The following is a 24,982-nucleotide window of genomic DNA, read 5'->3' on the forward strand; positions in this document are numbered from 1 at the left end:
TGTGCTCGCAGCAGAATCTAGATTTTCTAGGATATTAAATCGAAAGACAAATTCTATTTTCTACTCTTTCTCACTATAGCTATATAGTGTCGAACAAAATATTGACTAAAGTTAATAAGAATGACGCTAACTCAGGTAATCATCCGTACCATCTTTTACTTCATCCATTTCTCACTGCAGAATCTCATCTTTTATCCGGTAATAATAAAACACGGGCAGGTTATGAAAATATGTATAAAAATAAAACAATTTTATTGAAATCAGATGCATATTATACAGCGATAAAAAATTTATGGCATTCAATCGTTTGAAATGGCGAAAAAGTATTACATTCCATATAATTTCAAGCATTTACAATGACAATAAAATGTAATGTTTTGTTTCGGCTCCCTTATCAGTTATATTGAGATGGTTTCGATGGTTCTCAATTTCCCTGATGATATTTGTACTTTTTACCACCTTTATTCGATTTCTGTTTGCCGTAATCGCTATGTTTGGAGTGATGCGACTTATGACCTTGACTCTTCTTGTATTTTCTGTGATCTTCTATATTCTTGCCTTTATGTTCCAGACCCTTTTTACCATTTTCACTTTGTTTGTGTCCGGAATGGTATGTACCATGTTTCTTATGTCCACCATCCTCTTTTTCATAATGAGAATGCTGATCTCCATGTTTATCGTGATGTCCACTCTTATGGAAATCATCATAAAATTTGTGTTCTTTGTGATATTCGTCCCTTATGAATTTATGATGATATCCTTTAGTTTTGTGTCCTTTTTTGTGTCCCTTCTTTTCAGCAAACTTTCCGGCCTTATGTGATTTCTTACCTTCGTGGTGCTTCTTATGATGTTGAGCTTCATCATGATACCCTTTTTCATGACCACCTTTCTCATCGTGGTGACCACCTTTGTTTTCTTCTCCATGCTTAGAATGTTCCACTTTCTCTAAGTGATGCTGGTTTTTATGACCATGTTTGTCCTTTTCACCTTCCTCATCGTAGTAATTGGTATTATACTCTTTACCGCCTTTCTTTTCAAATGTTGATCGTGGTTTTCTAAAAACTTCCGCTATGGCACTATCATTTAAATCCCAATCACTCAATGGAACCGCCGAATTTGTCAGAATAGAAGAACAACAACATAAAAATATTAGGATGTATGAATTTTGAGGAGACATTGTGAACTAATATTTGAATTATCGATCAACTTCTTTTATAGATTTTTCCAGTTGAATGAGTTCGTCTGATAATATCCGGAAGTCTTGAGATAATTCAATATTCGCAACGGATTTTCAAAGAGCGATTCCGCCTCGACTTGAATATGATTGTCAATGGTTTCTGCATCATTTCACCATTTCACTAGTTGTGAAACGACGGGAGAAAGCCTTTGTTATTTATCTCGATTAGTTTCATAAGTCAATCGAATTGAATCTCGAATCAAATATTCCTTCTAGAACTGTCTACAGGTAGACATTATAACATACACACATTTCATTTTACAGAGTCCATAATTTCAGCAGGGCAATGATATCATGATTGTATGTTGAGTCTATAGACTCTATAATATGTCTATAATATGTAGTCTTTATAGAATCTCGATCCAAAAGGAACAAACACTATTGTTGCTTGAACTATCCTCGGAATTGTATATTTTACACAGGTAGTTCAAATGTGTTTATGTTGGTAGCTTACGATAACATATTTGTCTATTGGAGTTCAGTGACAAGAAGCTGTGTTTCAAACACATAAAAAATGTTGAGTGATGGACCTAAATGAACCTCATAATTATTGATACTTTCCAGAACTCAGAATTTCTGCAGACTTCAAGGTCTATCTTCAGAATGGTCTTTAGAATTTTATCTGAACTTGGGAGACTATTGTGATTTTATTTCGCTCTTCTGTTAATATCGATACTTAAATGAAGAATACGTAAACCTTAAATTTCATTTTTTTAACTTACCTATGTTTTCCTCCAAATTACGTTTCGCTAAGTAATCAAACCGAGAACATTTTAACACCATTCACATATATGCCACGTAATACTGGGATCAAACTTTTATAGGTATATGGCTCGCAGAAAAGCAAACTGGAAATTTTGCTATAAAAAAAATATATTAAAAGAAGATGCGATGAAAATAACATGGGGGCAAACGTGCATCACACTAGAAAACAATACAGAGAGGTCCAAACAATAACGGCCGTTTTTAATTAACCTGTTATCTATCCATCGTTTCAGTTACTAGAGAAAAACCATCTGATTTTGTTTCTACGAGCTATCTGTAGAATAGAATAGTTTTCTCTTATTCTCTTATTTTTATTTATGTATGCCTCAATGTCCTCTGTGTGGAATCCTACAGGTGTTTCCTTCCATATCACCAAAAATTATTGAAAATAGAAGTGGCACAACTTCCCAAATGTTATATGGCTATCATCAGTTGCCTATCATCAGACATTTTTTTTTATCAACATGCTCTAATAGGCATGCTGTTTTCATTGAGGTTTGAGTTTCTCTGCTATGACGAGATCAAATAAGATCGATACCATGGTCAGCATTTAGTTTTTCCCACTGAGACGGTCCTTATTCTTTCGCCATCCTCAGTAATTGTGGATAGCTTATCAGATTCAGATCGTAACATTTGTGAATATTTATATCGACGAGTCTTGCATCTGAAAATCATTCAGAATGCAAAATGCTCTAAACTGGAAATATCGGTCATTTGCACTCGGCCACACACTCTATGTTTACCAAGCCTCATATCCATCTATCATAACATTTATCTACGTAAATTTTGATAGCCAAAATATCGCGCAGTTCAATCCATCGCTCTATCACCTGCTTTCTGAGCTCCATTTATCGAAAGTAAAATCTTATGAATTCAATGAACTGATTACTGGTAATTTCAGTTGCTGAGTGCTTGGGATTTTTGTTAGTGATGGTCAAGATAAGTGGAAGGAGGCTGGATGGATTAATCTCCACCAGTTATCTGATTGAGAGTTGTCAAAACATTGGAAGAGACCAGAGGATCTCATACAAAATTAATGACAGTTTATCCATTCGTTAAAGTTTTCCATCCAGTTTTTCCATTTCAGTTATTACTGACTGATGGCTGTTGAACAAGCTCATGGACCAGGCGTTATTGGAATAACCTTAACCTTTTATTTGGAGAAAATAGTCGGCTATGAAACATACTGAGTGAGCTTTCATAGAGAAAAACATTGATATATAATTAAATAATTTATTTATTATCAAAAAACTATACATTTTTACATTTTGAAACAATATTTGCATTTTCTTATCAATTGGAGGTTAAATTATAGTACAACATTCTTGGGAACATATCCCTTGCCTGGATATCAAGTATACAGTGTTGATATATGGCCCCATCTAAATTATTTCAATTCGACTGAAACCTCGAGTTATTCAAGCTTATTAGGATACGTTCAAATCAAGTTTCTACAAACTACATACAGAGATAGAATCCATAAGGAGATCACATATACTTCTGTGTCTTCATATTACATTTTCAATGAGACAAATTATAATAGTTGATGACTTACAGTCGCTATGAGTATAGACTTTAATACTATAATTATTGGCAATAAAAGTATAATACATTCGATTCTTTTCACAACCTGTATCGAGTCAAGCTCATATGCTACAATCATGTGCATATATTTTCATCAAAATTTGAATTAAATATACAAACTGAATCAATCAAACGTTGAAAGATCTTCATATTCATGGGTCAACATACGTGAATAATCAATTATTATTGTTTTTCTTCCTACCCAAGAAAAGAAATTAAATACACATATAAATAAATAAACAAATTGAGCACAGCTTCAGGTGCTTTTCAGGATAATGGGAATTATAAACCCGAATCTTTTGCTGGAAAACATTGTTGGAACTTAATTCCAGTGGAATATAAGGGAACCATCAATGAACTACTATATATTTTCTATAAAATGTAATGGAATGTATGATTAGCAGGATTTCATTAGAGCAAGTTACCTCAGAAAAATTCAAACGATAGAATTTTTATCTGATAAGCGAATAGAAGAAGTTTCCAGGTTTTGTAGCCGTGGTCTATTTGGTTTTTCACTTACGCAAAGAGTCTAATGTTAGTTTCGTTCGAATTGCCATTCTGAACCAGTGGGAATAATGAATTTCCACCCAAGCAAAAGAAACAAACCAATCCGTTATCATCTGCAAACATAGGAATATACTTTGTGCATTGTGAAGTCCCACATAGTGAACCAGGATTCAGAATCGATTTTAATGATTATTATCCTCACAATATCGCTGGGACTGATCATTCTTCTTCTCTTTGATTATTACTTGAATGCTTGTTTTGGCTGCCCCGATTTGAACCCTACCGCAATCGCAAGGTATTCTATAGATGTATGATTTTAGCTATTTATAGTTGTCTCAGTTTTTGTGTGAGTTTATAGATCGTTTCTTAATGGTGTTTTCTTGGAAGTTTCTCGATTCTGTCAGTGAAAGTAGAAATGACACCCAAATACGCCTTCATATTAGGAACTGTCGATGTGTTTTTTCCATTGAAATGAAGGTCATCAACTCTTCAAATAATTAATGGTTATTTTTCCAAGAGGACTTGAACAGGTATTAGAACTAAAACTACCAATATACATCGGAGGTTTCTGAGACAAAGACCTATTTGAGTTGTTCCGATCATGTTATGGCCATCAGTTCGAAGCAATAATCTGATGAGATACGATCTGGAAGCCAAATTTTTCTAAAGATGCCCTCAGCAGTTGTTGCCGAAACACCTGAGAGTACACGGTTAAAAAGAGGTTAAGAGATCTGATAGGTTATGTTGCATGAGTTAATACAAATCATATCGGGTAGTAATTAACACATCATCGATTATATATCAATATAATATTATTCATGACAATAACATTCTTGATAACTGAGGAGAAATTATAACATCCAATGGATACCAAAAGAACATATAACTGGGATATCCATAAGATGTTAGATGAATATAGAAATCCATCCAATATCCAATAGACGTTCTTCAAGTTTTCTGGTACACAAATAGGTTCACATTGTTTACGAGTGGACCAATATGATTTAATTCACGTCCATTATGGACCTTAGTAGAACACCATCGTGACTGGGTTATTGTCATGAATATTAGTAAATGATAACCCTACAGCGAGATTCAATCAATGAACACGTGTGTTGAACCCAACAACAAAAGATCATTTTCTATTTACATGAATATCCACGAAAACTGAGTGAATAAGTGATATTCCCTGTTTTTAAGTAATCCTGATCAATCCATTAGTCAGACACTGTCGAGCAGATGATGAACCATCATGGGAGTTATGGATCCCTGCTTATCAATTCTGCTCTTTTCAGACTTGCATTGCGCTTTGGATGCGAAACGAAACTTTTCTGAACTGTTTTTCTCCTGATGAGACCATTTGTCCTCATTGTCGGAATTGTTTCCTTTGGATGGAGTTGGGATATACTCTGTTCCCTGTGAATAGAAAGATGATTTCATTTAACTTGTACAAGTTTTTATTAGCTGCCTACGTGCCAACACGTGTTGGTGGTGGAGTAATTGAACTTTCAGTTGAAGAGGTGACTTCTAGGAGAGCTTAAACGTTTTGCGCCATCAGATAGTATCGCATTGGTCTCTATAGACTCTCTAGAGTGTTCAAGAACTTTCGGGAACGATTTCTGCTGTACTTGAATTTATTCAATTTTCAGATTCCTTTTTTTTTTTGCAAAATAACTCTTCATTTTAGCAAAATCTTCAAAACTATCATTTGATTCAGTTTCGAAGAAGGTCCATTTTTTCATTGGAATTTTTTTGGACGCTGAGGAGTTATGGGCGAGTTCAATACGTGGATGGTTGACCGTCTTGGTTATAAATTCGAACAAGCGCGCGACAATCCCTTACTTGAAGTCATGGTTTTCTTATTGTTCGTTTGTAATTTGTAAAAGAAAGTTACTTTTTTCCTGAGCCTATAATCAATAATATCGTGGAAACAATTATTTTTGGAAACGAAATATTTCCTGCCACTAATAAAGGACTTTAGATTCAACTCTTCAGTGGTGTGGAAAGGATGAATCGAAATAAAAAGATTCAAAAAAACTTGCGAATCGATTGAATTCAAATTTTCAACAGAAAAATAATGTTATGCTCTTCATCTTGATTATAAAAAGAGGTTGAGATTATCAATTTGAACCGGAAATGGTCCATTCGATTTATATGGAGCCAAAGCTATCAATTATTGAATGGAACCGATTGTTTAATTACCATAATACATTGTTTCAAAAAAATTCCCTGATATCTTTCTGAGTTTTCAAAAATCTCATTTTCAGCATGAAAATCCCTCGCAGTTCAAAGTGATTATATTCCAGCGAGAGGCGCATATAAACTGGCATTCAGAAAAATTCCTGAAATTCACGTGTTTCGGCCAGTGGACAATAATTCACACTACGTATTCGGTTTCAATTAGCCACATTGAAAAATTATTCATCCTAAAAATAGCCATGGACCCCTCCAGGCGAAAATCCTGATCCGAATACTCGACATATGAAAACAGAACATTTTTTAGACAGATGTTTCGACTGATCTGATAACGAAAATGAACACCAAAAGGATAAATCGTCACATGTGTCCTGTTTCCGATTGAACCAACGCTGAATGAATTTCACACACAAAAATGAATATTTGCTGAAATAGGCCGAACAGCTCCACTTACATAAAGGGTGGATGAACAATTATCGTATACTTTTGCTTTTCGGCTCAATTCCTTTTTGAGATGCCATCCCTGTAGATAAACATGTGGACTCAAAGGAATTTCCCCTCTCCTTTGTCTGAGAATAGCATGCCACCTGTAAAAATAAATTGTCAGTCACTTATATTTTTTTAATGGGATACATGTCAAAGTTATGCTGTTTGTTTGATTCTTCGTTTTGCTTTTGAAGTTTCACTTTGACATCGTAAGCTCGTTATGTAGCCACAAACTTGAAATATGAAAATTAACACGGTTTACTCTTGAAAAGCGCTTTGAAATTTCAAGAAATCTTCTTCAGATTTTTCCAAAAAATGGAAAAGTATTTTCAACGCAGTTTAGATCCAAAAACTAATGAAATTAGCTGCTTCGAAAATATTCCGAATGCTTTGGTATTGAATAAACTTCTGAACGAGTTTATGTTGTTGCTTCGAGAATCCATGGTATAAGCATGTTCTTTGAAAATTCTACCACGTCTTCATGTATAGAAATTTGGATTAGGAATACGTTGAATCAGGAATGATCATAAACTGGAAAGATATCAAAGTACTGAAACATTCTCGATTAAGTATCGTTTGCATGACGATGACCTCCAAAATCGCTGAAATTGTTAGGTTATCTGTATTCTTATACTGCCAATTTAGCTGGGACAGATTTCTCTTCATATGAATCAAAAAGTTTTTTTTTTTTGACTAATGCAATTAGATATTCGGAAAAGTAATGTGATATGTATATTCAGAAATGAAAATCCATGAACAGCTCACTGAAGATCACGTACCTAGTTATAGTCTGCAAAAGTCTAGAAGTTTGTCCCGTTTTCCTCAAGATTTTGGCGGCTTTTAACATTGCTTCTCGATGCGTATCCGATTTTTGCAGAACCATCCAATATACCCTCAGTGCAGCTGCATGATTGCCTGCAAGATTTTAGAGTTAAACTAATGAGACTTGGGAATTTTACGAAATTATGACGTTCATTCCAACGAATTAGTACAATTCTCATCAAACATCAATAATATACAGCGCAAATTTTTTTTTATATACCATCGTCGTATTCTTCTGTAACAACTGATTTCAGGTAATTCAGATACAAAATCGCATCCCTCTATGTTTCTTTCGTTTTCAAGTTATAAGTGCAAACTCATGTTAAAGCTCTTTGAGTTGATGCCCCTATTTCGTAAAGTTTCAGAGATATCGAAAAACAAATGTGACAATTTTCCATGTAGAATGCTCTTTCGCCACTTCGCAGTGAAATAATAACTTTCAATCTTTTGAATATAAACCCTATGTTTTTTTGTAGATATTTCAGTCCAAAATTTTTTCTGATTCGGAATATAATATACGTTGTGTCTCATTATTATTCCAAAAAAAAACATAAAAACTAGTTGGCAGGTTATTTGTTATTTTCATTGATAAAATGATAATGAACTTTATGCTTCTATGTTGTATCAGGTTATGAAGATCACTTAAATTTTGGATATTTTTTCATTTTCCAAAAAAAATTAATACCTTCATTAACGAAAAAGTGCGGTAGTTAACTTCTGACACCCCATATTTTCATGTCAAAATAGGGCTATATTTTTTACGAAATATTAATGTTTTCCGCAAGGATTCAATACTTTATCATTCATCCCAAATTGACAAATATATAAACATCAGGTTTCATATTTTCTAATAATGAATACTGTTCTCGCTGCAATCTGATGTATATAATCACATCAATATCAGTACTGAGCAGTTCCTACCTTTATTTAAAAGCCAGTTGCCATACAATGTCCCATAATATGGATCATCAGAGTTGAGAATCATGACTTGTTTCAAAAGTGATCCAACCCTCATGTCTTCCGGTCCACGAAGTCTGGCAAGTTCTATGTAGGCTGGAGTGAATCTTGGATCGATGCTGATGCATCTTTTCAGCATTTTTTCCGAAGCGACTGTTTTGTTCGATTTCCTGAAATTATATAAGATTGAATCTTTGGAATTTTGATCATAGTAGGATAACCTATTTTATAAATATGTATATATTTAATTACTGCATTAGATTGGAAATGAAATTCACGACTGAATTCCAGACACTATCTTTCATAACACGGGGAATCTGTTTAGAAACTCTGATTTCTAATTAGTGTTTCCAACCCAATTAGCGTCAATACGATGTAGATATGTTTTCACCGAAATAATGTGCTCGGGATAATACGAGATGAACAAAGGAATAATAAGTTTATTGTGTAGTCTGCCTCATCTCATCAGCTGATGTTATTACAGAATTTCGTGGATAAATGCATTCAACTAGAGAAAAAACAATCAACAAAATGCAATATCTTTTAAATTTGAAGAAATACGAAGTGCTTCAATGATTTGTTATCGTATTGAAATTCATGTTTATCATATCTCCTAAAAATGACTATGAGTCGAGCTATGAGTTTATATTGACTAAGATGCTTATATGCAGGCTCCTTTTTTATGCATTATTCAGCGTGTTGAAAGAAGTGGAAATTATTTTTCACACAAGTTCACAATTTTATTGGTTGACTTGCAATAAGGAACACAACAGGCAAAACCAGTCATGTGAAACTCACAGTGCAATAGGCGGAATAAAAACAGTCTTTTTTACACAACTTAGAGGTTTCTTCTCGAAATTGAATACAAATAGGAATGAAATAAAGATGTTGAATTCAAGGAGTGAGTTGAACAGGAAGAAAAGGGGATCCGATCTCAAACGCGCCACGTGTGTTACGGATTCGTTCGCCAGCCAGAACCAAGATTCACACTTAACGGGCAATGATATTTGAACTCAGCAGGTTTAGGATTTGCGCAAGACAACACAGAAATACCTCAGAGTGTTTTCTGTTCCCCCCAGATTTCCACACCAGCACAGATCTGTACTAACAGTAGAGGTGGACACTGCGAAGTTGAGAAAAACTAAAGGAACGGCAGTTCACCGCTGAGTGTTCTGTTCCCCCCGGGTTTTCACACCAGCAGAAATTCGGTGGTAAATTCTGGTAAAGGATTCACACCCACCGGGGGGTGTGAGAACGGTTTGCCCCTCATGTGTCGAAAATCGATAAATTTCGAGTCAATGACTCTGGCTTATCGATACTAGCGAACAAAAGCTCGGTTATCTCCCAATTCAACATGATATTCACGGTGCTACATCGTTTTTTAGAACTGAAAAAGGAATAAAAACGGCTCGTCGAAATCCTGAATTGAAATAAGGAGTATGCCAATTAAAAATCAAAAAGAGAAATTTATTCAAAAATTTTTGTGAAAACAAATTGAACTTCATTACAATGTAAATAAAAATTTGAGAAATCACAGAATACACCCCGTACCTATATATATATCGGAAACGTGATACCTGAAATATTCACAGTAATCCTTTTTCTGTTTACCAGTTAAACATCCTGTACTAACAAGCAATTAACTCTAGAGAGTTAATAAGGAAAAACTGTTGTAGTTATCACTTATCCGAGAGTCATGTAATTCAGTCTCTTTATTTCCAGTTTTCATTTTACCTTCGCCCACCTGAAGATGCTATTGAGATAGCGAAACAAGTGTCCTCTGGTTTGTAAACTCATTTTTGTGAAAATAATATGATCTGATTCAAGTTTCATCTTCATTTCTTCTACGGATTTTTCAAATGTAGTCTTTTCGTATCATACTCTTGAAATCCCAAACTGATTGCCCTTGCTAGCTGTATCAATTTTCATTACTGAGGCTATTATATGGCGGGTTTGGGTATGGATATGCGACATGGAGTTCCATGAATATGAATTCACTCATTTGAAGTAGGCGCTGAAGCGCTCTCTGAAATAATTTTCTTTTCACGGGAATATGAAAAGGCTGCCGGTAAGTTATATTAGACTGCACCATGGCTTCTGAAGGTCTTTTCATGCCGAGATGGAAAGAATGGAATTATAAGCGCAAAGTGGAAACATTTTTGATAGCTTTCTCAAAATGGAAAACACGTAGGTATAATGAGTTCCTGGAACTCAATTATTATCGACTTGTTATCCCATGATCTGAATGAAAATTTATGAATTCATTTTTTCCAATGTGTTGTCGTCACATATCATATAGCTTTGATGAAATTATATCATTCGCTGCCTTTGGATTAGCTTTTAGAAAATAGTAACTGTTCCACAAAACGAAGTCTGTTCAATTCTTTCGATTATGAGACTGTCAGATTTTTTATTGAGCGAAGATAAGTTTAGGTCCAATTCATGGATGAAGTATCTGAACATAAAAACGAACAAAAAGCAATTTCACACACTTGTCGTAGGCATTCATAAGTTTTTCTTCAAATTGCCTCTTGAAAGAGTGGATGTAGGTAGTATATTAATAGGTGGAGTTACATATGAAACTTTTAATGAATTAGGTTCCTGAGATCGAAAGACATACTTCATCTTCTTCATTGTTTCCAATTTGGCTCGGTTGGAAAAATACATGCTGTTGAAAATCCTTTAAAATTGTAATTTTCAATGATACCCCACAAACGATTCTATCGAAAATGGAATGATTTTCGGAATCTATATTCCGAAAATCATTCATGAAAAACTATTTTTTCATTTGAATGTTCAGAGTAATTGTCATTCATGAAATAAGATGAGCGGTTAAATGAGTCATGATTTAGTGCCAATCTCATCAAGAATATAAACTGAGATTAGACGTAACTGGTGTTAAGGCAATTACGCTGATTAATTTCGTATAAAATGGAGTACCGGTAGATTCGGGTGACTTGGTATAGTCCTGTAACTTGGGATAATTACCCCCTTACAGATTTCTTCGTTTCTTAACATTTATGAGTGAAGGGACAAACTTATAAGACTGTGTAGCGTCTTTTCGGTTACTTTAACAATTAATTCCTGTTGAGTTTGCCGTGACCAGAGCGTTTTAATTGACAGGAAAAATTAACGAATTCAGGAGAGTAAGAGCGCGTTTTTTATGGCCCTTATACTTTCTAGAGTCCTGTACATATGTTTGACTCTGCGCATGTGTAATTTTCTTTTCTGGAAATGTCAGATATTGGGATATTAGATATGTCATGAAACAAGGTTGTTTACAAATCAAACGGCAACACGGATCTCATTCATTTATTTTGTTGTTTCATATGGTGACTTGGGAAAATGCCGAATAGATACAAGCGGCGCATTGGCAGCAGGAAATATGCCGATTTTTCGTAGGATATTATTCTTTACGTTATTTCCACAAAGAAATCACCAAAGAATGAAAGAAATCAAAGTTTCCCTGTTTTGTTTAGTTTTTTTTCATTTGAGTTGCAATATATTTACCTCCGCTGTAAATAGGGGTTTATCATTTAATTTCCTTACCGAATTTCGACTATAATCACAAATTCTAATTTTTCAAAACTATACACCGTCCGAAGTCACCTATTTCATTTGAGAGTTGAGAGATCAATGGATTCCAACTTGTGTCCCAAGCCTCGCAACTCGGTGAGTGACTTGTGAAAAGTATATTTTATTTTTTTTAAATTTATATCCGAATTCTGAAGTATGGTATATATCCTAATCAATAGTCTGAGTCATTTAGCACATTTGAACCTCTTTCTCACATGAAAATATGTCACCGTTTTTTAAATATGATAAGTTGAATTTCAAAATCGTCCCAAGTCACCCGAATCTACAGTACTTCTGTGCTTTCTTTAACCCCCTTTCTTCACTTAATAAATAAAGCACATGTTAATGTTACAAACAGTTTGTGAAATTTGCCCTTAATCTGATAACTCAGGTACGAAATAAATTAAAAACGACAATAAATGATCACATATTAGGGATGGATACAGAGCTCATATAGGTGTTTGCAAGCCGAATTAGTTACTATTATCGAAAATGAAACAAAAATCGGAATCAATATATATCGCCAACGAAATCCTCCACTAGGACTAAGATGCGCATCGCTACTGAAAGTTTGAAATCAATTTGTAAACGGTAGAGTCGTTAATAAATTTATTTAATTCTATTCTGGATTAAGGTTTGATATTATTTCCCGAGAAAATTTTCCCCTTAGCATTTTCTCAACGCTGCCAAAATTCGCGAAATCAGGCATGAATATACTTCATGAAACAATCGGAGAAGAAACAATTACACGGCAGCACTACAATGAGTTTTGTCCGAGGATGTTCAACACTATGCGCATTTTCTGTATTAATTTATTGATTCGAATTGCATTTCGAGAATCTAAATTATTGTTCTACCAAAATTCCATTGAAGCTTTTAATATTTTGTCAATAATTATATTCAAAAGATATGCTGCTAATTTGAAACAATCATTTAGATTACATTGAAAATAAGTTTCGAGTATAACCATCATTTAGTCAAATACTAAAAGGGAAAAAACATTTCCATCGAATAAACTCAAAAATTGAAGGAGTTACTAATTACATCGATATGAATTATACTGCTTGATTTCAGTTGACAATAAAACTTCGAAACGTTGAATATATAGAGGGAACACTCCTCGGAAAGAATGGAAAGTGTATAATAATTCTAGAAAATATTGATTTAGGTTCGAAAATATCCATACCTAGGTAATCAAGCCATTACCACTAATGACTTCCATGTCGATTCATAATAAATTAATAAATTGAGCATTTTTTCTCCAATATTATTCAACAGCGAAGAAAATAGTGTTTCAAATATTATTCTTAACTTTTCACGGTAGTAAATTGTTGTTGCATTTTGGCATATATTTTTTCTTTGTCCGTAATGGACTCATTTCGTCTTTCGTAAATGAAAGAATTGAGTTTTACATTGTTTTCTCCTTTTGGTCCTAGCTTTTCTTTGTACTGTAATATCATTTCAGTAATCTTTTTTGTTTCTTTCCCATTTATCGACTTGTTACTTCACTAGATAAAGTCAGAGCTCATTTTATAATCCTTCTGAAAAAGAATTTTCCTTCAAAACTTCGGGAAACAGGTGTTAATGAAAGGGGAACGAAATGCAAATGTATATTATGAATATTATGACAAAAACTATTAAATTTCAGCAAAAAACTACAAAATAAATGAATGAGATCCGTGTTGCCGTTTGATTTGTAAACAACCTTGTTTCATGACATATCTAATGTCCCACGTATCCAGAAAAAAAATTACACATACACAATGTGAAACACATGTACAAAACACTAGAAAGTATAAGGGCCATAAAAAAACGCGCTCTTACTCTCCTGAATTCGTTAATTCTTCCTGTAAATTGAAAAGCTCTGGTCGCGGCAAACTCAACAGGAATTAATTGTTAAACTAACCGAAAAGACGCTGCAAAATCTTATAAGTTTGTCCCTTCACCCATAAATGGTAAGAAGCAAAGAAATCTGTAAGGGGGGTTATTGTCCCAAGTTACAGGACTGTCCCAAGTCACCCGATTCTACCGGTAGTTTATGTTCTGAGCTTGAATTGAGAACTTCTGTAATTAATTTTCAAAATAAAAGTATATTATCTCTTGAATTCCTCAATTATACATCTCGAAGTAGAGTAGAATTTGAAGGGAATTAGGAGGGAAGCATTCAATTTTAAAAACCTGTACAAGCCCAATGGTTAGGTGAAAGTATCCTGAGAACGAAAGTGATCAGTTCGATTAAAAAAGGTCTATAAAATCGAGAGATATATTGGATCAAAATATACGTCACGAACTCAAAATTATTCCCACTTACCTATAGAGCTGTCCCAAATTGTAATGGGCGTTTACATGGTCAGACGAATATCGGATGGCAGCGAGGAAGTGCTGTTCCGCTTCCTGTTCATTGCTCAGAAGCGTTCCCAAATTATTGTGAGCGCTGGCATAGGTGGGCCACAGTCTGGAAATTCAATGGCTATTAATTATCCCGCAGATATCAGGGAAATATTATCGGAATTCGATTAAGTTTGTCATTAGCTCGCATACCGATTAGGCGAACGATAGAACGGGATGCATACTTGGCCAGAATTCGGAATGCTACGATGATTACCTTTAGTTAACACATTCCGGGAGTGGTCCTATTGCGACTGTTAAATGCAATAATCCACCTGGTACCCGTGCGTAGTTTTTCATTCGAAGTGATTACATATGATTTACATGCGATTATGTGACAAATTACTCAGATTTTGTATCCCGGAGGATTTCATCAAAAGCTCACTGGTGTATGTAACACCTGTGCATACTCCCAGAATAAATCACGCACCAAAATTGCGGTAGGCATCTTCAGAGGAAGCTCGGGTTATTACTCTGAACTGTTGATAAATTTGAAATTGCCTAGTAAGAATTGTTCGCAAAGTTGTTTCAACCACCTTAGCACACATAGATAGTTAATATTACAAGAAATACAACATATCGTACACAGGGTGTAAATGAATAGTTGCGAAAACATTTAGGAGGTGATTGCTTTTCGAGAAAGAATGTTGGTCTTTTATAATTTCCCTACTCAGATACAGACACCTGAAGAGTTATTTTCCTTGCATATCGAATAATATTTGATTTCGGATAAATCGGTGATTCCGTTCAGGAGATAATGTGGTTTCGATTTCCATTCAAATTAAAAGAATAACTTTTTTTCGTGAAAGGTGTTTTGTATTCCACATTAAAATAAATTAAAATAATTGAAATGTTTCCCATCTTATCCGGAACACACTGTATAATAAGGAAAGTCATACATTGTTGAAATTGTCTTTGAATGGACCATCTTATGGTGCCATAGTACGAAAGCGCTGAAGTCAGAATTCTGACTTGCAACTCCGAATTCTGAGATACAAGTCAGAATTCCGACATGCAAGTCGGAATTCTGAGATACAAGTCGGAATTCTGAGATACATGTCAGAATTCCGTCGGAATTTTGAGATGCAAGGCAGGAGGAGGGTTAAAATATTTCTAATGACTTTTGTTTTTTTTGCATTTGTTCCGTAAATGTGTTTTTGGCTTCTTGGAGGAATTTTGGATGAATGAAATGATATTCTATTTTTCTCTTCGGTTGCACCATAGCTGAGCTGCCCCAAAGCTTCGTGCTCAGTGCTTGTGAAAGCACTTGGAGTATTTTTGTACTCCCGAGAATTATGCTCCTGGGAACTTTCCAAAACCTTCTTTACTGATTAGTGATTCGAGCACTTTATCGAAATTCCTACATCCAGTTTCAAAGTCACTTTAAGTTTCGTTTAGTGTCAGTTTCGGTAGGGTTAAAAAAAAGCTTTAAAATTGAAGGCGCTTTAAGTTTGATTATGAAACTGGCCGTTGGTCCTTAGTAATCCCTATAAAGTGCTCGCGAGAGGCCATCGGAAATCGTGTCAAAACAAGAAGAAGCGATCGACTTATTGTCACCCTACGAACATATATGGATACTACAGATATATTATATATCATCATATTATCCTGATACTCCGTTGGTTACGACGAACCCCTCAGAAGCTCTGTGCGCTTGTCAGAATCAATATAACATTCGTTGAAACTTTTGAAAGAAAAGAGATAGGGTAGGTAGGGCATTTTGCTCACATGATTCGGCAACAATCGAATGCAACAGCAACAAAGCATTCGACCAATTCTAGCCCCACTGCTGTCTTGCATCTCAGAATTTTGACTTGTATCTCAGAATTCCGACTTGTAACTCAGAATTCCGACTTGCGAGTAGGAATTCCGACTTGCGAGTGGGAATTCCGACTTGAATCTCAGAATTCCAACTTGTAACTCTGAATTCCGACTTGCAAGGCGGAATTCCGACTTGTATCTCAGAATTCCGACTTTTAACTCAGAATTCCGATTGCAAGTCGGAATTTCGATTGCAAGTCGGAATTCCGACTCGTATCTTAGAATTCCGACTTGTAACTCAGAATTCTGACTTAGCAAGTCGGAATTATACATTTGGATTTTTTTTGTGTGGCTCTTCAGCGCTTTCTCACCATAGTGTGTAATTCAAAATGGAAAAAAAAATATAGTATCCATGCTGTTTACGTTTTATAAATGGAAGTTGCTCTTTTATGGGAATATTTCAGTACAATATGTCAATGACCATATTTCGGACTTTTCTCGCATAACTTCTAGTGGACGGCCTACATCACTCACCCTATATAAGTGCCCTCAACATTGCAATAAGTGTTTTGGAGCTACCCCAGCAAGTGTATAATAAGCTGTGTTTATTGTAAGCGTAGATTTGAGACCTTTTTTTTCCTTAGATTCTTCAGTTGATTGTGTTTATTATTTCTTCATCATAATTTTAATAACAATACCCAAAATAATCCGTAAAATGTTCCATATAATTCAAACAACTAAGACCTATGGGTTGAATATCTCTCTTAGTTTCCTGAAGTCTTGAGCAAGAATAACTTTTTTGCACGTTGAACGAATAACCTGCAGCCAACGTCTTTATAATTCAATTGAAAAGTTTTTCTTGCTTCCAAACAGAATACGAATTAATGTTGTTCACTCCAGCGGAACAAATTAAGATCTCATAGTCGGAAAATTCAAATTTCTCAGATCTGGGATCTAATCAAGCCGTTGCAAAACCAAACGAAACAAATATAAACAGAATACTTACTTCAAAGCTTTGTGGTAATGGGTTTTCGCTAATTCAGGTCGCGCAGAGTCCCTCAGAAAATTCCCGTAGTTGTAATGCATCTTGGCGTTCTGGGGTAACGTCATTAATCCCGCCCTGCAAAAAGGGAGAAGTTTACATTTACTTCCAGAATTAGCGCGATCCCCTCATTTGCCAAGTCTACTTCATAAGCCTTCAGCGAGATCTGCAGGTATAACTTTGAGGGAGAATAATGAATTGTGAAGTTTTCTGAGTGAAAACGATATGATATTATCGGCCATGAGAGAAACAAGGAAAAGTTCAATCGTCTAGTGCAGTGGGTCTCAACCTTTGAGTGGAAAAATTTCAGCCTTGTCACGGACAACAAACTGTTACCTGAAGTCTGAAGTGAATGCAAATGAATGAAGCATTGTTCTAATTATCAATTTTTGATCGAATACTCATATAAAATTTACCAAAATAATCATCCGCAAAGCTTTTAAAATGCCAAAACAATCTGTACATATAGGATGCTTCATAGGGTAACGACAAAAATGAATAAAATACAAATATCTTCGGAACGACATGAGAGTTTGTGGTTTTGACAGGTCAATAGACGATGCTATTTGACTACCTTTCAGTAGGTTGAAGTTTTAATATTGCATTCGGAATTTCTCACAAAAAATTATAATAAAGGTTCTACGTAACGTACTCTAGTTTCCAATTGAAACATTTCAACGCTAGAGATAAAAACTTTAAACAGATTATACGATTTTGACAAGAATAAGTGACACGTGTTTCGCTATCAGAACAGCATCTTCAGTTGGTTAAGGTAAACTGAAATATTTGGCACCAAACGAAATAGATTAGGAAGTACTTAACTCTACTCCTAAAAATCTAGAGGAGGCAATGACAGTTTTCAGAAATTTCAGAGCAATTTTGGGGCAGGTAAACAAATGGGACTAGAACTAGTGTAATTTCTTCCAATCATATTGTATTTACAAGATAGGTAAACGGCTTGAAGGGTATTATCATTACGTTTACAGAATCAAATCAAGTATTTTTCAGAAGCAGACCCATTTTGTTCAACATTTCTTTTTTCTGAACTAGCAAAATTATATATTTCTTATGATAAGAATACAAGATAAGCTTCTCAGTGTTTTCAGCAAGATTGAGTTCAGTACATGATTTGCTTTAAGGTTCTTTCAATCGACATTTATTTCCATAATCTACGAATGATAAAACTTTATGCCTCCACTCCCACCAGATTAATTACTGGCAATTATTTCAAAAATCTTTTCGAGGGAAAGATGAATTATTACCTCAGCAAGGACTCCCTTGAGCGCCAGTCTCTGTTCCTAATTATAGTCCTCAGGCAACTAGTCGTGAGCATGAGTATCACGAAACAGATAATGGTCTGTCGATGTTTTGGGTAGGAGCTCCATAGCATCTGCAGAGCGTATATCACAAGAAGTATACATCCCATGCTGAAAAAGAAGCAGAATTAGTTATACACAGCGGTGATTGACACAGCGCAGAGCCTACATTTCAACTGAGCCGAATTCTCCGTGTTTTGTTTCGATTTTGTAACATGTCAGTAGACAAATTGTGAGGAATGTCTGATAAAGTTTAAATTTGCCAATAGTACGACTGAGAAAAATTTTGATACAATTTTAGATGCACTGAGAGTAGTAGGTAGACATTGCGATGCGGTATGGTAATATTCAAAGTCTCATGCTAAGTAGCTCCCAGAAAACTGGTATCCACGAAAGAATCATCGAACAGGAATATTTAAATTGTACTTGTCAGATAGGTATATGGAATTCTCATTACTTTCAAGACGTAGAATTATGGAAAAACAAGGATTTTTTCTTGAATAATCAAAATTAGGGATAACCTCAAAAGAGATAATTGAAATTACATTGAAATTAGCTGCCATAAGAAAAAGATTATTTTTCAATATTTCCGAGAATACAGAGCCGATCGACAGATACTCTGCTCTAATATGACGTTTTTGAATATTTGTGTCCTGAAACATAAACACAAGAAATGGAAAATAAGCCTTTGTTGTTCGCCAAAGAGTGAGATAGTTGCTTAGTGTTGCCAATCGCAATTGAGACAGTTGATCTGGACTTTGTGTTCACATCCATTTTCAATGTCAGATAAGAAATATATGAATTTATCCATGTCACGCCACTGCCTTAGTGGCGCACTAAGCAGAGAAGTATCGAATGTGTGTACGACATACAATAAATGCATTCGTAACCTTAGAACATAGATACATGGGAAGGAAAATAAACATTCCAAAGATTGGAGTGAGATAGTGGCTTAGTGACACCAATCACAATTGAGACAGTTGACTCGGACATCATTGTCAATTTTCAGTACGAATGGATAGGAAGTACCTATGTGAATGTTTCAATATAACGCTACTGCCTTAGTGTCACGCTAGACAGAGAAACATCGAGGGTACTACTATGTTCTAAGTTGCATTGCAATGGCCACTTCCTATTCCCATTTCCAAGGTTTGGGCTGAATTGAAAAGCAATCTGCCAAATTATTTGGTGAAAAATATTATAATGGGAACTAGCGAACCCGTCAGAAGCTATAGTGCCATTTCGCATTAACGGAGCTTCAAAGACTTAGAAACTGACTTGTTTTTCACTACAGTGAGTTGTACAAGCCCTACACGTATTTCGGTATCACAATAACATCTTTAGGTGGGTGACGCTATTGCGAAAAGCGAAACTCATATAGTGGTTGAATAATTCATCCTTGTTTGAATAATGTTATTCATTTTTTAGTTTTATTATGATTTTCAATCAAGAATAAGCCATATTACTTTAAATTGAAAAATGTTAAAAGATACCTACTTCTCACTAAAAAGTTTTATTAATATATACTTTATACTCTGTTTCATGGCTGAATAGAAAGAAAGGTATGAAAATTGCTCGTTTCAAATTTATGATAGGTAATTTGAAACGTTTTACTATAAATATGTGAGCAGTGGTACAAACTAAAAAAAAATTATTCCCTTTTGTGAAATAAACACTTTCAAATTAGCAGTGTTTTTTCCCTAGAGCCAAATGTTGCATAAAAGGACTGAAGTTTATGCTAATCAGCAATATAGTATAATTACAAAAAGACCACTTTAGACTATTCCGTACAGTTAGCTGACGTTATATAATCAAACACTCGGGAAATACAAAAAATAAACTGATTTTTTGCTATTAGCACTCAAATTATTTAAACGACCAAACCTGCAATACATTTACCAAAATAATCACCCGCAAAGCTTTTAAAATGCCAAAACTATGTGTACATATAGGATGCTTCATAGGGTAACGACTAAAATGAATAAAATACCAATATCTTCGGAACGAGTTTGTGGTTTTGACAGGTCAATAGAAGATGCTATTTGACTCCCTTTCAGTAGGTTGAAGTTTTAATATTGCATTCGGAATTTCTCACAAAAAATTAAAATGAAGGTACTCTAGTTTCCAATTGAAACATTCAAACATGGGATATCTCGTTGTTATCTGTTTCTGAAATCTACATTGAATAGGGAAAAGTTTTATCACCACAAGATAAAATAGAGAACATGCAAAAATGACCCGAAAATACGTTGAAGAAAAAAAAAGAGATGTTAATAAAAGAAATCTAACGGACGTAACCCTCGGAGAAACGTCTCTCTACGACGTGTTTCGGGCTTTCCGCGCCCTCATCAGTACGGTGAAAAACTGCAAAGATGAACAATTATTGGTGAAATATCACACACTCTAGGTCAAGGTCACTACGGAGGTAGCTATAACTGCCTGAGTGAAATCCAAGTCCGGGATTACTAACATAAAACAAAGGATAATGAGTAAACTGTTTGAAATTTAACGTAACCCTCTGAAAAATATTAACCGTAGACTTTCGGACTTAGTGTCCTCATCTTTCTTATCCTAAGGATTGAAGTGATGTGTCCGGAACTTGATGAAAATCCATAATTGAACTATGATTTTCACTAACATGAGTTCACGACGTGCTTCGCTATGATAATATCATCTTCATTCGAGTGAAGGTAACCTGAAATATTTTGTACTGAGCGAGAAGATATAAAAATAGCAATTAAATCTAGGTACTCTCCACCGTCTATAGGGAGTAGTGATTGTTTCCATAATATTCAGAGCAATTTTAGAGCAGGTTTACAAATTGTACTAGAGGGATTACTGATATTTATAATATGTAGGTATCCATTTGAAATTAATGTATTTTATATATTTTCTTTGGTCTGCAACATGGCAACTTCCATTTTTGTGTCCATGAGATTTCTATTGAAAAATGTCGTGTTACCTCGTTAACTTTCTGATTAACATTGGTTATTGCTTATTGCTGCTGGCAATAAGAATTCGGTCTGATACTCTAATGTATCTATAAAGGTGGATAATGGTGGATATAACACCAAAATTTATACCTACTGATGATCAAGAACTACTTCAACAACAACGCTCACGGAAAATGAAGTTTTTCTGTTTTCATGATTTGAAATGAGGGATATTGAAACGAAGTGATGCCGTGAATAAACATAAGACGTTATGAATAAATATGAACTGAAATTCGCTGCCGTTCCCTTCAAATAATCTACTTCCCTTCTCTCGGCACAAATTTCCTCCCTGTCAACCGTTATATTTTAAACATCAATTTCCGACCGAGTTCACCCAAATCTGCGCGACAAACTGTGAATATTTCGAGGTTGACTGACTTTGGGACCAATTTCGATTTCGGTTTGTTCTCACAAAGACCATTGCAAGGTTGATGCCAATCAGTATACGGCCCTTACTCCGGCATCGATCGACAGCATCAATTATTTAGCGAGGGGTTATTCGAATCCTCAGATGATTTCCCACCCTTTTTGATGTACGAGTGTAGTTATCTATTTAAAGGGAAACTGGATATTCCCAGCCCATCCGCAAGTCACTGAGGATTTAATATATTCTTGATTTTCGAGCGCTAGTTCAAGAAATATGAAATGAAATTCCTATGACCTGCAGCAATCAAAGAATGAATTTCCAGATCTAGATTTATGCGAGTATTCAACATTTTCGAAACTTTGCCGAATAAAAGTAAAATCATCACATGGATTTTCTGTAAAAAAATTTTTAATAGTGAAATATTTCACTACATAATGGAGAGCATATTTCATAAATATTTTCATTTTTACTGCAAGCTTGATTGGAGAATCAACGCTTGATTGACGAATAAACGTCAATTTGTTTTCAATCGATAAATCTTTCATGAGCATTTGGAATATCATTCTCGCATCAAATTATGATCTATAAACGTCCATTCAATGATTCTCAATTCCTACTTCTTCAGAATATTCGTTTTCGAAATGGAATGACTGTCATATCGTTGATTGCGTAATCAAAGTTTTGTGAAACTCATTGTGTATTCAGTAATTCAAATCTAGCAAATATAAGACTTTTTATGACCATCATGTCTATACGGAACTCGACCTTGTAGTGACCCAGTGACCTCGAATGTGGCGTTGAAACTGAAACTTCCCAAAACAAATAAGCTAGAATCAGAAAGGCTAGGAATTATTTCACCGAAATCAGCGATGCGGTCAAGACTTTAACCTTTTTTCTATCATCAAATTGCCCCTACTGAGATTATTTGCGTTCTTGATTCTTCTTTACTTGAGACTTAGATCCTGATCAAGAAAACAATGGATAAACTGAAAGCCTTAGAGCCCTGACAGTATGGAAAAAACTTGAACATGTCATAGGTGAAGAAGGTCTAAAATGTGTCCATTCAGGAAGCATTCAGAAGAATTTAAAGGGAGCTAAATGGTTAACATAGTAACGCCTATTTGAATCGACTTATTTGAGGCAAAATCAATGAGGCATTTATTTCTCATGAATCTCATGAATAATCGGAAAATGCAGCATTTGAGTCCTAATCAATAACTGAGGTATCAGTTGCTCCTGTGCACATTTCTGAAAATAATATTATATGTAATTGCAAGCGAGCTGAAAGTTGAATGAGAAAGGTTTAAAGTCGACATGGCTATGAATAATAATACAAAATATTTGAGCTCATCTGTGCCAACCAAGGATGAAGGCCAAATGAAGCAGGACCTGCATACCTGAAGCATTGCAGACAAATGCAAGTGTCTTTTAACGCATGGCTACTCGAAAGAAAACCTCTACATACATATATTTTCTCCCAAAATTTCGCAAATATTTCGTTTGGTCTCTAATGATGTCAACTGGGTGAGGTTGAAACCAGACCAGCAAGACAGAAAAATGATGTAGCTTACAAATACAGTATCAATGCTGTTGTTTGTGATCTCATCCGGTAGACAGATAACTGATGCGGCTCATTTGATTGTGGTATACACATTATGGATAGAGTCAGCGTTCGTTGACGTTAGTGTGTTAGTCTGGACGCGGCATAAGGATAGATGCTTATTATTATTAACATATGCTCCAAACCTCAAAATGTCCGCCCACATTGTTTCAACTCTACCTCATATCTAATCGTTTTATCTTGTGGAATGAGTAGATAAAGGAAGAATTTCCAATTAAAAAGATAATGCTTCATGTACACCTGCTCCGTATGACGTAGATTATTAGCATAGTTGCAGTTAATCACTTCTGTACAAATCTAGCTACCTATGCTATGTGGATTTAATCGGTGGAACATATCAGGGCTCTGAGACCGTATCAGAGCAACTGTGGATCGCACATTGAATTAATCCTTTCATGGGAATATAAATTGAAACTAATGGGCAAGATAAATCAGAGTGATAACAACTCTATTTGAAGCATTATGCTAATACCCCCCACTGATTAAGTCATAGATACAGCCATATGTAACGAATACTGAAAATTCATTTTTAACACAAGAGGATTCTCATCGAACTATTCTTGGTAATCCTGTACTTCAATTAAGTCGCTAGCACTGTCACTAATGGAATAACAATAAACAAAATTCGCTTTCATATTAATGGTTACTCGTAATTGTCAAACTCAGAAGTGATTAGTAAAGAAGAATTATTTTGCTATTTTAGGTAGCTGTTAAGACCAATCAACTTGTACGGAATGTTCATTTTCTACTCATGTGATTTCCAGTTTTAATTGAAAGAGAATTGATGTTTTCCAGTCGTTTTCGAATAGTAGATACATAGTTTCCGAGTTGATACCGTTAAGTGTTGTGATTTCATTTAAACTTCCCCATTATGTGAATGGAAGTTAGTATGTTGAGTTTATAGTTTGGTCTATTGACAGCATCAGAGCTGTTCTTACAACGACCTATAGCTCCCCTCCAGCTCCAGAGTTCCAATGAACTCCAGCATCTGAGAGGGCTTCAAGAAGGCTAAGTCCTCATTCCTCCTATAATTTTCTCGTCCAAGAGATTCCTTTTGTAAACTTGCAATAGCGAGGCCTTCTGTAACCAGATGAACAGGAGTTTTCTTCTCTTCCCCATAGAATCTACACTCGTCAGATTCTGATAAGCCCATGCTTTCTAAGGCGACAATATCCTGTGAGGAAGCCGGTGGGAGACCTAACTTATTCTTGCTCAGATCCAAGTTATTCTTGGATCCTGCAGTCTTACAACTCCGGAGGAATTTTTTGGAATGATCCATTCCTGGAAAATTCCTCCAGAGTGTTTCTCTGTTGGTTTCTTCCTTCTTCAGAATCTCTTTCCTATAGGTGCATTTTCCTATACCA

The 24,982-nt window shown here is 35.1% G+C and overlaps 2 protein-coding genes across 2 annotated transcripts in view; both read right to left on the reverse strand.

Moving 5' to 3' along the window:
- Positions 1-233: 233 nt before the first annotated feature.
- Positions 234-1,208, reverse strand: LOC123315685 (histidine-rich glycoprotein-like). Its single transcript, XM_044901509.1, has one exon. It carries the CDS (start codon positions 1,175-1,177, stop codon positions 425-427), a length of 753 nt encoding a protein of 250 aa, XP_044757444.1. The 5' UTR covers positions 1,178-1,208; the 3' UTR covers positions 234-424.
- A 3,967-nt stretch (positions 1,209-5,175) lies between these two features.
- The window catches only part of LOC123314886 (protein O-mannosyl-transferase TMTC1-like), a 40,060-nt gene continuing 20,253 nt past the window's right edge, over positions 5,176-24,982 (reverse strand). Inside the window, exons 4-10 of the mRNA XM_044900288.1 lie at positions 18,584-18,748; positions 17,286-17,399; positions 14,442-14,585; positions 8,519-8,724; positions 7,555-7,690; positions 6,744-6,876; positions 5,176-5,509 (exon numbers count right to left, since the gene is read on the reverse strand). Of these exons, the coding sequence (XP_044756223.1) occupies positions 5,315-5,509; positions 6,744-6,876; positions 7,555-7,690; positions 8,519-8,724; positions 14,442-14,585; positions 17,286-17,399; positions 18,584-18,748 (1,093 nt within the window). The 3' untranslated portion in view covers positions 5,176-5,314. The remainder of the gene's footprint in view (positions 5,510-6,743; positions 6,877-7,554; positions 7,691-8,518; positions 8,725-14,441; positions 14,586-17,285; positions 17,400-18,583; positions 18,749-24,982) is intronic.

Source organism: Coccinella septempunctata, chromosome 6 (assembly GCF_907165205.1).
Source record: "Coccinella septempunctata chromosome 6, icCocSept1.1, whole genome shotgun sequence".
NCBI classification, from domain to species: domain Eukaryota; kingdom Metazoa; phylum Arthropoda; class Insecta; order Coleoptera; family Coccinellidae; genus Coccinella; species Coccinella septempunctata.